Source organism: Triticum urartu, chromosome 1A (assembly GCF_056163025.1).
Source record: "Triticum urartu cultivar PI428250 chromosome 1A, HENAU_Tu73, whole genome shotgun sequence".
Lineage (NCBI taxonomy): Eukaryota > Viridiplantae > Streptophyta > Magnoliopsida > Poales > Poaceae > Triticum > Triticum urartu.
In genome coordinates this window covers 469,477,264-469,491,212 of record NC_141873.1, presented here as the reverse complement: position 1 = coordinate 469,491,212, position 13,949 = coordinate 469,477,264, and the positions used below count along the sequence as shown (strand labels likewise).

The 13,949-nt window shown below is 45.5% G+C and overlaps 1 protein-coding gene across 1 annotated transcript; it reads left to right on the top strand.

The window, feature by feature from the left end:
• Positions 1 to 6,381: 6,381 nt before the first annotated feature.
• Positions 6,382 to 10,305, top strand: LOC125519902 (cysteine-rich receptor-like protein kinase 15). The gene is made up of 7 exons (XM_048684684.2): positions 6,382 to 8,014; positions 8,234 to 8,377; positions 8,473 to 8,603; positions 8,700 to 8,910; positions 9,004 to 9,241; positions 9,317 to 9,470; positions 9,540 to 10,305. The coding sequence occupies exons 1-7, from the start codon at positions 7,192 to 7,194 to the stop codon at positions 9,870 to 9,872; spliced, it is 2,034 nt and encodes a 677-aa protein (XP_048540641.1). The 5' UTR covers positions 6,382 to 7,191; the 3' UTR covers positions 9,873 to 10,305.
• Positions 10,306 to 13,949: the final 3,644 nt, after the last annotated feature.

Sequence of the window (13,949 nt, the reverse complement as noted above, 5' to 3'; positions counted from 1 at the left end):
CCAGTGATCTACTCCTAGATCACTATTGTATTCCCTCGCTTAACACAGTGTATGGTATACAACAGATCTGGTACACAGCATGGCATACTTTATAGAATCTGTGGCTGAGGCATAGGGAATGACTTTCATTCTCTTTCTATCTTCTGCCGTGGTCGGGCTTTGAGTCTTACTCAACTTCACACCTTGTAACACAGGTAAGAAACTTTTTCTTTGACTGTTCCATTTTGAACTACTTCAAAATCTTGTCAAGGTATGTACTCATTGAAAAAACTTATCAAGCGTCTTGAACTATCTCTATAGATCTTGATGCTCAATATGTAAGCAGCTTCACCGAGGTCTTTCTTTGAAAAACTCCTTTCAAATATTCCTTTATGCTTTTCAGAAAATTATACATTATTTCCGATTAACAATATGTCGTTCACATATACTTATCAGAAATGCTATAGTGCTCCACTCACTTTCTTGTAAATACAGGCTTCACCGCAAGTCTGTATAAAACTATATGCTTTGATCAACTTATCAAAGCGTATATTCCAACTCCGAGATGCTTGCACCAGTCCATAGATGGATCGCTGGAGCTTGCATATTTAGTTAACACCTTTAGGATCGACAAAACCTTCTAGTTGCATCGTATAAAACTCTTCTTTAATAAATCCATTTAAGGAATGCAGTTTTGTTTATCCATTTGCCAGATTTCATAAAATGCGGCAATTGCTAACATGATTCAGACAGACTTAAGCATAGATAAGAGTGAGAAACTCTCATCGTAGTCAACACCTTGAACTTGTCGAAAAAACCTTTTTTGCGACAATTCTAGCTTTGTAGATAGTAACACTACTATCAGCGTCCGTCTTCCTCTTGAAGATCCATTTAATCTCAATGGCTCGCCGATCATTGGGCAAGTCAATCAAAGTCCATACTTTATTCTCATACATGGATTTCATCTCAGATTTCATGGCCTCAAGCCATTTCGTGGAATCTGGGTTCACCATCGCTTCTTCATAGTTCGTAGGCTCGTCATGGTCAAGTAACATGACCTCCAGAACAGGATTACCGTACCACTCCGGTGCGGATCTCACTCTGGTTTACCTACGAGGTTCGGTAGTAACTTGATCTGAAGTTACATGATCATCATCATTAGCTTCCTTACTAATTGGTGTAGTAGTCACAAGAACAGATTTCTGTGATGAACTACTTTCCAATAAGGGAGAAGGTACAATTACCTTATCAAGTTTTCTACTTTCCTCCCACTCACTTCTTTCGAGAGATACTCCTTCTCCATAAAGGATCCATTCTTAGCAACGAATGTCTTGCCTTCGGATCTGTGATAGAAGGTGTACCCAACAGTCTCCTTTGGGTATCCTATGAAGACATATTTCTCCGATTTGGGTTTGAGCTTATCAGGATGAAACTTTTTCACATAAGCATCACAACCCAAAACTTTAAGAAACGACAACTTTGGTTTCTTGCCAAACCATAATTCAGATTGTGTCGTCTCAACGAATTTAGATGGTGCCCTTTTTAACGTGAATGCAGCTGTCTCTAATGCATAACCCCAAAATGATAGTGGTAGATCGGTAAGAGACATCATAGATTGCACTATATCCAATAAAGTACGGTTATGACGATCGGACACACCATTATGTTGTGGTGTTCCAGGTGGCATGAGTTTGTGAAACTATTCCACAATGTTTTAATTGAAGACCAAACTCTTAACTCAAATATTTGTCTCTGCGATCAGATCGTAGAAACCTTATTTTCTTGTCATGATGATTTTCCACTTCACCCTGAAATTATTTGAACTTTTCAAATGTTTCAGACTTATGTTTCATCAAGCAGATATACCCATATCTGCTCAAATCATATGTGAAGGTCAGAAAATAACGATACCCGCCGCGAGCTTCAACACTCATCGGATCGCATACATCAGTATGTATTATTTCCAATTAGTCAGTTGTTCGCTCCATTGTTCCGGAGAACGGAGTCTTTAGTCATCTTGCCCATAAGGCATGGTTCGCAAGCACCAAGTGATTCATAATCAAGTGATTCATAATCAAGTGATTCCAAAATCCCATCAGCATGGAGTTTCTTCATGCGCTTTACACCAATATGACCTAAACAGCAGTGCCACAAATAAGTTGCACTATCATTATTAACTTCGCATCTTTTGGTTTCAATATTATGAATATGTGTATCACTACGATCGAGATCGAATGAACTATTTTCATTGGGTGTGTAACCATATAAGGTTTTATTCATGTAAACAGAACAACAATTTATTCTTTTACTTAAATGAATAGCCGTATTACAATAAACATGATCAAATCATATTCATGCTCAACGCAAACACCAAATAACACTTATTTAGGTTCAACACTAATCCCGAAAGTATAGGGAGTGTGCGATGATGATCATATCAATCTTGGAACTACTTCCAACACACATCGTCACTTTACCCTTAACTAGTCTCTGTTTATTCTGCAACTCCTGTTTCGAGTTACTACTCTTAGCAACTGATCCAGTATCAAATACTGAGGGGTTGCTATAAACACTAGTAAAGTACACATCAATAACATGTATATCAAATATACTTTTGTTCACTTTGCCATCCTTCTTATCCGCCAAATACTTGGGGCAGTTCTGCTTCCAGTGACCAGTCCCTTTGTAGTAGAAGCACTTAGTCTCAGGCTTAGGACCAGACTTGGGCTTCTTCACTTGAGCAGCAACTTGCTTGTTGTTCTTCTTGAAGTTCCCCTTCTTCCCTCTGCCCTTTTCTTGAAACTAGTGGTCTTGTCAACCATCAACACTTGATGTTTTTCTTGATTTCTACCTTCGTTGATTTCAGCATCACGAAGAGCTTGGGAGTTGTTTCCGTTATCCCTTGCATATTATAGTTCATCACGAAGTTCTACTAACTTGGTGATGGTGACTAGAGAATTCTGTCAATCACTATCTTATCTGGAAGATTAACTCCCACTTGATTCAAGCGATTGTAGTACCCAGACAATCTGAGCACATGATCACTAGTTGAGCGATTCTCCTCCATCTTTTAGCTATAGAACTTGTTGGAGACTTCATATCTCTCAACTCGGGTATTTGCTTGAAATATTAATTTCAACTCCTGGAACATCTCATATGGTCCATGACGTTCAAAACGTCTTTGAAGTCCCGATTCTAAGCCGTTAAGCATGATGCACTTAAACTATCAAGTAGTCATCATATTGAGCTAGCCAAACGTTCATAACGTCTGCATCTGCTCCTGCAATAGGTCTGTCACCTAGTGGTGCATCAAGGACATAATTCTTCTGTGCAGCAATGAGGATAAACCTCAGATCACGGATCCAATCCGCATCATTGCTACTAACATCTTCAACACAATTTTCTCTAGGAACATATCAAAATAAACATATGAAAGCAACAACGCGAGCTATTGATCTACAACATAGATATGCTAATATTACCAGGACTAAGTTCATGATAAATTAAAGTTCAATTAATCATATTACTTAAGAACTCCCACTTATAAAGACATCCCTCTAATCTTCTAAGTGATCACGTGATCCAAATCAACTAAACCATAACCGATCATCACGTGAAATGGAGTAGTTTTCAATGGTGAACATCGCTATGTTGATCATATCTACTATATGATTCACGCTCGACCTTTCGGTCTCCGTGTTCCGAGGCCATATCTGTATATACTTGGCTCGTCAAGTATAACCTGAGTATTCCGCGTGTGCAACTGTTTTGCACCCGTTGTATTTGAACGTAGAGCCTATCACACCCGATCATCACGTGGTGTCTCAGCACGAAGAACTTTCGCAATGGTGCATACTCAGGGAGAACACTTCTTGATAATTAGTGAGAGATCATCTTAAAATGCTACCGTCAAACTAAGCAAAATAAGATGTATAAAAGATAAACATCATATGCAATCAAAATATGTGACATGATATGGCCATCATCATCTTGCGCCTTTGTTTTCCATCTCCAAAGTACTGTCATGATCTCTATCGTCACCGGCATGACACCATGATCTTCATCATCTTGATATATATCAATGTGTCGTCATGTGGTCGTCTCGCCAACAATTTCTCTTGCAACTATTGCTATCGCATAGCGATAAAGTAAAGCAATTATTGGGCGCTTGCATCTTATGCAATAGAGAGACAACCATAAGGATTTTGCCAGTTGCCGATAACTTCAACAAAACATGATCATCTCATACAACAACTTATATTTCATCACGTCTTGACCATATCACATCACAACATGCCCTGCAAAAACAAGTTAGACGTCCTCTACTTTGTTGTTGCAAGTTTTACGTGGCTGCTACGGGCTTAGCAAGAACCGTTCTTACCTACGCATCAAAAAACCACAACGATAGTTTGTCAAGTTGGTGTTGTTTTAACCTTCGCAAGGACCGGGCGTAGCCACACTCGGTTCAACTAAAGTTGGAGAAACTGACACCCGCCAGCCACCTGTGTGCAAAGCACGTCGGTAAAACCAGCCTCGCATAAGCGTACGCGTAATGTCGGTTCGGGCCGCTTCATCCAACAATACCGCCGAACCAAAGTATGACATGCTGCTAAGCAGTATGACTTATATCGCCCACAACTCACTTGTGTTCTACTCGTGCATATGACATCTACACATAAAACCTAGGCTCGGATGCCACTGTTGGGGAACGTAGTAATTTAAAAATTTCCTACGCACACGCAAGATCATGGTGATGCATAGCTACGAGAGGGGAGAGTGTTGTCTACGTACCCTCGTAGACCGGAAGCGGAATGACAACGCGGTTGATGTAGTCGTACGTCTTCACGGCCCGACCGATCAAGCACCGAAACTACGGCACCTCCGAGTTCTAGCACACGTTCAGCTCGATGACGATCCCCGGACTCCGATCCAGCAAAGTGTCGGGGAAGAGTTCCGTCAGCACGACGGCGTGGTGACGATCTTGATGTTCTACCGTCGCAGGGCTTCGCCTAAGCACCGCTACAATATTATCAAGGAGTATGGTGGAGGGGGGCACTGCACACGGCTAAGAAAACGATCACGAGGATCAACTTGTGTGTCTATGGGTGCCCCCTGCCCCCGTATATAAAGGAGTGGAGGAGGGGAGGGCCGGCCCTCTCTATGGTGCGCCCTAGGGGAGTCCTACTCCCACCGGGAGTAGGATTCCCCCTTTCCTAGTCCAACTAGGAGTCCTTCCATGTAGTAGGAGTAGGAGACAAGGAAGGGGAAGAGGGAAGAGAAGGAAGGAGGGGGCGCAGCCCCTCCCCCTAGTCCAATTCGGACTAGGCCTTGGGGGGGCGTGCAGCCTGCCTCTCCCTCTCCTCTAAAGCCCAATAAGGCCCATATACTTCTTCTCCCGTATTCCCGTAACTCCCGGGTACTCTGAAAAATACCCGAACCACTCGGAACCTTTTCGATGTACGAATATAGTCGTCCAATATATCGATCTTTACGTCTCGACCATTTCGAGACTCCTCGTCATGTCCCCGATCTCATCCGGGACTCCGAACTCCTTCGGTACATCAAAACTCATAAACTCATAATATAACTGTCATCGAAACCTTAAGCGTGCGGACCCTATGGGTTCGAGAACAATGTAGACATGACCGAGACACGTCTCCGGTCAATAACCAATAGCGGAACCTGGATGCTCATATTGGCTCCTACATATTCTACGAAGATCTTTATCGGTCAGACCGCATAACAACATACGTTGTTCCCTTTGTCATCGGTATGTTACTTGTCCGAGATTCGATCGTCAGTATCTCAATACCTAGTTCAATCTTGTTACCGGCAAGTCTCTTTACTCGTTCCGTAATACATCATCTCGCAACTAACTCATTAGTTGCAAGGCTTATGTGATGTGCATTACCGAGAGGGCCCAGAGATACCTCTCCGACAATCGGAGTGACAAATCCTAATCTCGAAATACGCCAACCCAACATGTACCTTTGGAGACACCTGTAGAGCTCCTTTATAATCACACAGTTACGTTGTAACGTTTGGTAGCACACAAAGTGTTCCTCCGGTAAACGGGAGTTACATAATCTCATAGTCATAGGAACATGTATAAGTCATGAAGAAAGCAATAGCAAAATACTACACGATCAAGTGCTAAGCTAACGGAATGGGTCAAGTCAATCACATTATTCTCCTAATGATGTGATCCCGTTAATCAAATAACAACTCTTTGTCTATGGTTATGAAACATAACCATCTTTGATTAACGAGCTAGTCAAGTAGAGGCATACTAATGACACTCTGTTTGTCTATGTATTCACACATGTATTATATTCCCGGTTAATACAATTCTAGCATGAATAATAAACATTTATCATGAAATAAGAAAATAAATAATAACTTTATTATTGCCTCTAGGGCATATTTCCTTCACGAAAGGGGGCTCTCCGGACAAGGATGCCCGAGAGCGCGAGCGTCGCCGCCGGCGACTGGCCGGCCGGAGCAGAGGCGGATGCCACCAACGCGGGGGACCGCCAGGAGTCGAGCGCAGCACCGCGGTCGGCGCGGCCGGCGACGCCCCAGCCGCCAGCACGGCGCCGCCGGGGAGGGGCCCGAGACCCCAAGGCGTCCCCTTTCGACCCAGGAGACGGCAGCGCGCCCGACGGCCGCCGGTGACGCCGATCGGTCCCGCGGGAGGCCGGACTCCCACCCCTGGGAGTCGGGCCGCCGACAGGGACGGATGGAGGCGGCCGGACCGGAGCGCGGGGCGGGATGCGGTCGCGGCAGGCGATGGGGCGGCCCGCAGCCACATCGGCAGCTTCGGCGAGGTCCGCCCAAGACTCGCGTGGAGGAACAGCTGGAGGAGACGGCGGGGAATCGGACGAGGGGGGCGCCGGCAGGCCGACCGCGGGCGAGGCCAGGGGCGAGGGCGGCGGCGGCGGCGCCGCCGAGCCGACCAGGGCGTCGCCAGAGCCAGAGCACGCGAGAGCCATCACCTCAGCTCCTCGTGCTGAATTTATCATGTCTTCCTCGGTGAGATGGTTCAGCCCGCTAACGCCTAGCGCGTGAGGAATAGTCTCAGTGTCCCGTGCGAGGACTAGTCATGGTCCACAACCCAATCCAGCGTCCTTTTGTGCATCTCCTCTTCCAGTCCATGCGCCCAATCGCGAATTGCTTTCTTCGCTTCGCTTGCTGCGACGTACGAACCCAACAATGGCGACCTCCCCACGAGCCATGCGTAGCCTGAGCCCCCTGTACTCTCTCCTCCTCCTTATCGGCGCAGCCAACGCCGCCGCGGACACTTTGGTGCACACCGAGTGCCCGAGCGACACAAACTACACCCGCGGCGGCGTCTTCCAGGGCAACCTCGACGCCCTCCTCTCCTTCCTCCCCGCCGCCGCGTCGGCCGCGTCCGGGTTCGCCGAGAACGCCACCGGCGCAGCGCCTGACGAGGCGTACGGGCTCGCGCAGTGCCGCGCCGACGTGAGCGCATCCGACTGTCGCACGTGCCTTGACGCCTCCGCGCAGGACGCGGCCAGCAAGTGCCCCGGCCAGAAAACGTCCATGCTCATCTACGACAACTGCCTCCTGCGCTACTCGAACGCAAGCTTCTTCGGCGCCGCCGACACGTCGCCGGTGGCCCGCCTCTGCAACACGGGGAACGTGACGCAGCCCGAGCTGTTCAGGACGCAGCTGGGCGCGCTGATGAGCAACCTCACCCGCAGGGCGGCGTACTCGTCCCCGCGGATGTTCGCGGCCGGCGCGGCCGACTTTACGTCCTTCACGAAGGTCTACGGCATGGCCCAGTGCACGCGCGACCTTGCCGGCGACGACTGCTACCAATGCCTCACCGGAGCCGTCTCGTCCATCCCGACCACCTGCGACGGGAAGCAGGGAGGGCAGATCATCTCCCGGAGCTGCTCTATCCGGTACGAGGTGAACCTTTTCTACAACGCCCAGGCCGCCGAGGCGGCGATGTCTCCGCCACCGCCAGCAGTAAACGGCAGCGACCAGTCCGGCCCTGCAGGACGCGCCGGTGAGTCAATGTCCCCGTCAACTTCGTGTCCGTACGCTCACGCGTTTCTAGCTGGCTGGCACTTGAGGCCATGCAGTTTTCTTGTTTTGAAATTGTCGTGTCAATCTCGCGTCTTTGATTAGACATTTCTTTCGGGTTGAAAGTTCGACAGCGACTGAACTAGAAGATAGGGTAAACTATTCTGAATTTCCTTTTGACGAATCTTCGTTGTGTGAGCAGGAAACGACGACGCCACGGCCAAGATAGCTCTGTTCGTCTCCATTCCTGTTGCTGTGGTGCTGTTGGTGATGTTGACGGTTGCTTTGTATCTCTGCAAGAGGAAGAACAAGAAACCACACGAACATGTGCGGATATCCAGCTCCGGTGAGTGCGTCTCGGTCGATTATATAGCAAAAACAATCTCCAAAAAAAAAAGAACAGCCAGGCTTAATTATTATACCGTTTGTCTTTGTGAGCAGAGGGTGGGGATGGAACAGACATGGGAAACTCAGAGTCTCTGCTGTACGATCTGGGCACTCTAAGAGCTGCCACTGACAACTTCTCTGAAGAAAATAAGCTCGGGGAAGGCGGGTTCGGGCCGGTCTACAAAGTAAAGTACACTCAACTTGGAACACGAGCATCCACTCTCCGATTGATTTTCCATGTCTAAACTGAACAATCGACTTGCTGTGGTTTGGTCGGTCAGGGCATTCTGCGGGACGGGCAGGAGATCGCGGTGAAGAGGCTGTCCAAGACCTCCCAGCAAGGGCTCGTGGAGATGAGGAACGAGGTCGTGCTGGTGGCCAAGCTCCAGCACAAGAATCTGGTGCGCTTGCTCGGCTGCTGCATCCAGGAGGAGGAGATGCTCCTCGTCTACGAGTTCCTTCCCAACAGAAGCCTCGACAAGATTCTATTCGGTTCGCACTTGGCACCTGGTTTCAGTTTCAGATCCCCGACTGTTATATCCAACTGACATACAATGGGATTGCACATGTGACATGTGCATGCAGATCCTGCGAGGCGCCGAGAGCTTACCTGGGGGCACAGGTTCAGGATCATCCAGGGGATCGGGCGAGGCCTTCTTTACCTCCACGAAGATTCGAGGCTGACCATCATCCACCGCGACCTCAAGGCGAGCAACATCCTGCTAGACCCCGACATGAACCCCAAGATCTCCGACTTCGGCCTCGCCAAGCTATTCAGCGTGGATGCCAGCGTCGGGAACACCAGCCACATCGCCGGAACCTAGTGAGTTTGTTATAACCGGTGGTGCACGTGAACCGAGCTAGTAGCTAACAATGCGGCGTCCACCTTGAAATGCAGCGGCTACATGGCGCCGGAGTACGCTCTGCACGGCATCTTCTCGGCCAAATCGGACGTGTACAGCTACGGCGTCCTTGTACTGGAGATCATCGCGGGTCGCCGCAACAATTTCGCCCAATATCCGGGCACTAACGGCGAAGATCTTCTGACCACGGTACGGGTGTGACCTTGCTCATGACGGATCAGTCAATGTAACTGGCTAATTACGCCCCTGCGTGTACAGGTCTGGAGGCACTGGAGCCGTGGGAGCGTGTCGGGGTTGCTCGACGGCTGCTCGGCCGACGGGCTCCAGCCGACGGAGATGCTGCGGTGCGTCCACGTGGGGCTGCTCTGCGTCCAGGAGGACGCGCACCTCCGGCCAGGCATGGCGGCGGTCGTCGTCATGCTCAACAGCCGCTCGATTACGCTCCCTGTGCCGACGCCGCCGGCCTATGTCGTTTCCGGCCGCGCGGGTGCGTTGGGGAGGAGCACGACGCGCGAGGCACAGGCTCCGACGGGAGCTGTTCGTGGGCCTTATGTCAACGACGCCTCCGTTTCTGGCCTGGAGGCCCGGTGAACGGGCGGCCTGGAAAATAGTGTGTTCTGGGCTTCTGGTGGCATCGCCGTCCAAACTTTCAGCAGTGTGTGTGGGCCGTATGTAGGCGATTGTGTTAAGTCGTTTAATTTTTTCCATTAAAAAAGTCGTTTAATTTTTCAACAGAAATGCTACTCCCTCTGTCCCAAAATATAAGAACGTTTTTTACACTAATGTAGTGTTAAAAACATTCTTATATTGTGGGACTGAGGGAGTATTTTTTAGTCTACCGAAAACAACTCGTCTTGAGTTGGTGTAATCATTGATATGGTCACTCATTCTTTTTCCTTGTCTTTCTCCGAGTTATAGTCTCTGTATGCTAGGACCCATTAAAAAATAGTATGTATGTTGGTATCCGTAAAAAAACAGTATGTATGCTAGGGAATGGGGAATATCGGCGTTGTTTGGATTTGGCATGTCCTGGCACTGCCAATATTGCCATGCCAACTTATTAACGGTCAATTTCGCCGCTGACGGTTGACCAAAAAGTTGGCGTCAAGTAGAACTAGAAGAGCGGAAGGGGGCAGGGTGCACCAATTCTTTGGCGTCCATCCAAACGCGCAGGGAAGGCTCAATCAACGCCAAAAAGTTGGCAGGGCGCCCATCCCATGGCTTCGATCCAAACAACCCCATCATGTCCTCCCTGCCATACAACATGATTTTTTGGGTATATATTTCAATATATTTTTCTCTTCATGTTAGTCTCAACAACCAACAATCATTTCTGTTTTCTAGCCTTTTCTGTGAACATGAATTCATGTGTCTAGTTCTATGTATTTATGGTTGATTCTGGACTATAAGCATTGTGGCGATTGATAGGTAGCAATGACTTTATTATGCGTTGTTATCTTAGAAGGGCATAGTGTTTGATAGCGTTTTTTTATAAATGATTATATGGTCAATAGATTTTCTATCATTTCTCTTGTTTTTTCTTCCTAAATTTTAGTTGTGGTTTCTTTTGTTACAGTTGTAACACAAGTGTTGTTCTAACCAATACTTATCTTTGCGTTACTATTTTAGGTACTAACTTTTACAGTTGTTTTGTTTATGAGCTTCAGTGTCAAGCCTTTTGGAATTATAGCTGGGTCCCTACCGGTGTGCTAGTTTTCTCAATTTTGATTCTTAATCCTTTGGTTGTATTCTCATTGGGAAACACGAGTTACATTGTATTGTAGATTGTAAGTATGAACCAAAATGTGTAAAAGCGTGTTTTTTTACAGTTTGGTTGCACATAATTTCCAGTATCTATTACTATGTAATTATGGTTGGTACAGTAATGTAAGTATTTTTGTTGTATTACTATACTTACAACTGTCACAATGTTATTGGCCGGAAAGGTTTGAATGAATGTGATTTGTTTTCAGCCGATGTTCACTGTATAATCTTCAAGCGCTAAGTGTTGGTCTAGTGATGTCAGATAGGTTGGGTGAGGGCCTCATAGGCCTCCCTGGTCCTCTGGCCACACTCAAACTCTGATTTTGGTGCGTTCAATCATTGGAGAAGGTGCAAAAACATGCGGTTGCATGTTGGTTATTGCTGCTACAAGCGGTGTATGTGCAAGGAACTATCGCACATGGTCACATGGTTGTAGGAGATACCAGTAGAGAGCATGATCAGTCACGCATAAGCACATAAGTGATAGAGAGGATGACATCTCAGTCCTAGCGGATCACCATGCATTGGATTGGCGGGTCATAGGGAATAGTTTCGTCTTCCTTGCCCTCTCTTACTATTGCGGCTTCCCTATGGTTGAATGCAACTTTAGAATAACACAAGATTCATAGAGAAATGAAAGTAAATGAAAATAACATATTTACATACTTAGTAGACACATTTGTCACTTAAATGTTTTCCATCAATTACCGAAATGAGCATATCAACAAGCACATGCGGTGTGTGGACAGTGCGAAGAGCAATTTGTAGAGGCGGGAAAGTGAGAGCGAAATGCTTCCTCTGCAGAATATTCTACAAGTAGATATTTTTTTAGCACAAGAGAGGCCATCCACTTCATTTTCATATAAAGAACTCACATAGTCTTGTTTATACATACTACAAACTACAACTATCAAGGACTCCAGACAAACTTCAGCAAGTCAAATCTTACAACGCTTGGATACAAGGAATCGCGCAAAAGAGAACCATGCAAGATCCAATGGGAGGCCCAACTAATGGTTAAGAAACCCTCCAGACTCTGATTACAACTAAAATATGACAGTTTTATATCATAAGCTAGTAACCAGTGTATAAGAGAAAAATAGGAAGAAAAGAGGTTTCAGCCGTGAGGAGCAACCTTGCGAACGCCAGCAAAGTAGGAGATCATCAACACCATTTTCTATAAGTCATTAACAATTCGAAGCACTCCCGGTCTTATGCCCTGTGATGCCAAGTAAACCTCACTTGCCACCCACTCCACCCTTTGGCGTGCCTCCTTTATCTAAAAATGGATCAATCTAAAATCCAAGAACACATCAGCTTGATCATAGTCATTGGATCATTGGTACTCCTCTTTCAAAAATCATATCATTTCAACATCTCCATATAGCCCAAAACATAGCCGCAATACCCACCAACACCAAATGTCTATCATGCTTCGGAAAGCTTTTGATCCATCCTTCAAAAGACAAGCAGGGGTGCAATTAAGAGCAAAAGCACATTTCAAAAGACTCCATATCAATCTAGCAGTAGAGCGTTGAAAAAACAAATCATAAATAGACTCATCTAATCATCTTGACCACAAAAAACACAACTTTTATTATCTTTCCCATTCTAAGCAAAAATACATTTAGTAAGAATGCTTTTTTACCATTAACCAAATGAAAAAAATTAGAAGGAATTTTTAATTTTCATAAAAAATTTTGTGGAAAACCATAAGCAGACTTGATCAAATATTGGTTGAGAGATCCGACAGTAAAATTCCTATTAGTAGTAAGCATCTTTTCCCGCTGTCGTTGTAATTTCCTCACATCCCACCTCCAAATTATTCAAAAACTCCAGAGCTTCACTAAACAAAGTTCTTCTGAAGGTAAAATCTTCCATCCTTTCTAATAGCACCAGCCACAGAAATGTTATGATCAAAGGTAAGAAAATAAGGCATGGGATAAGAGTGTCTCAGATGTTTATTTCCCCTGTCAATCTTCTAGAATCTAGTATTTTTTCCATGTCTAGTTACTTTCTTGCAATGCTGGTAAAACATTCCTTAACTTTCAAAAGGCTAGTCCAAAAGTGTGAGTATCACACATTTGTTTTAATATCAAGCATTGTCCTTTCACATATTTATTCAAAAGCACTTATTGCCATAACCTAGATTTAGTCTCTAACTTCCAAAACAAGTTGGCAAGTAGAGCCTTGTTCATGAAATCAAAAAATTAGAATCCTCAATCCCCCTTGATTCACAACAAGTTCTCTAATTTACCAAATATTTTTTATCTTTGTCAACTTGCCAAACAAGCCTAGCTAAAAAAATCGCCTTCCTTCCTCACCCCAACAGCTATGGGATAGAAAGACATCATAATAAAGGAATGCTAGTCAAACAAGCATTGTTCAGTAATTTCCCTTGCCAACAAGCACACATTTTCTCATTTGTTTCAGTGACCACTTTCCAATGATTATTTTTAATCCTAATGTTTGGATATCCCGAATATTTTAAATGGACGGAGCCCAATTCACATGTGAAGATTTCTTGATATAATCTACTACCTCTCTAACTTAATATAAGACTTTTTACACTATGATACATTTTGATACAGAGGGAGTAGTTTTTTACGTAGCCTCTCTAACGAAAAGCTCACTCTTGTGGAAATTAATAGTCAGTCCCGATTTTGGTCAACTGCACATAAGATAAATTTTATATATCTGACACTATTTTCATCATCTTGCAAAAGGAAAATTGTGCCATCGGCATATTGCAACATGTTAAGTCCCTGATCTAAAATTTCTCTCAAATCACCCTTGACAAAATCATATTCTATAGCTTTGTCCATAATAATGGCCAAAGCATCAGCGGCCAAGTCAAACAATAAAGTGAGGGGGCATCTCCATGCCTCAAGCCTTTATGAGTTG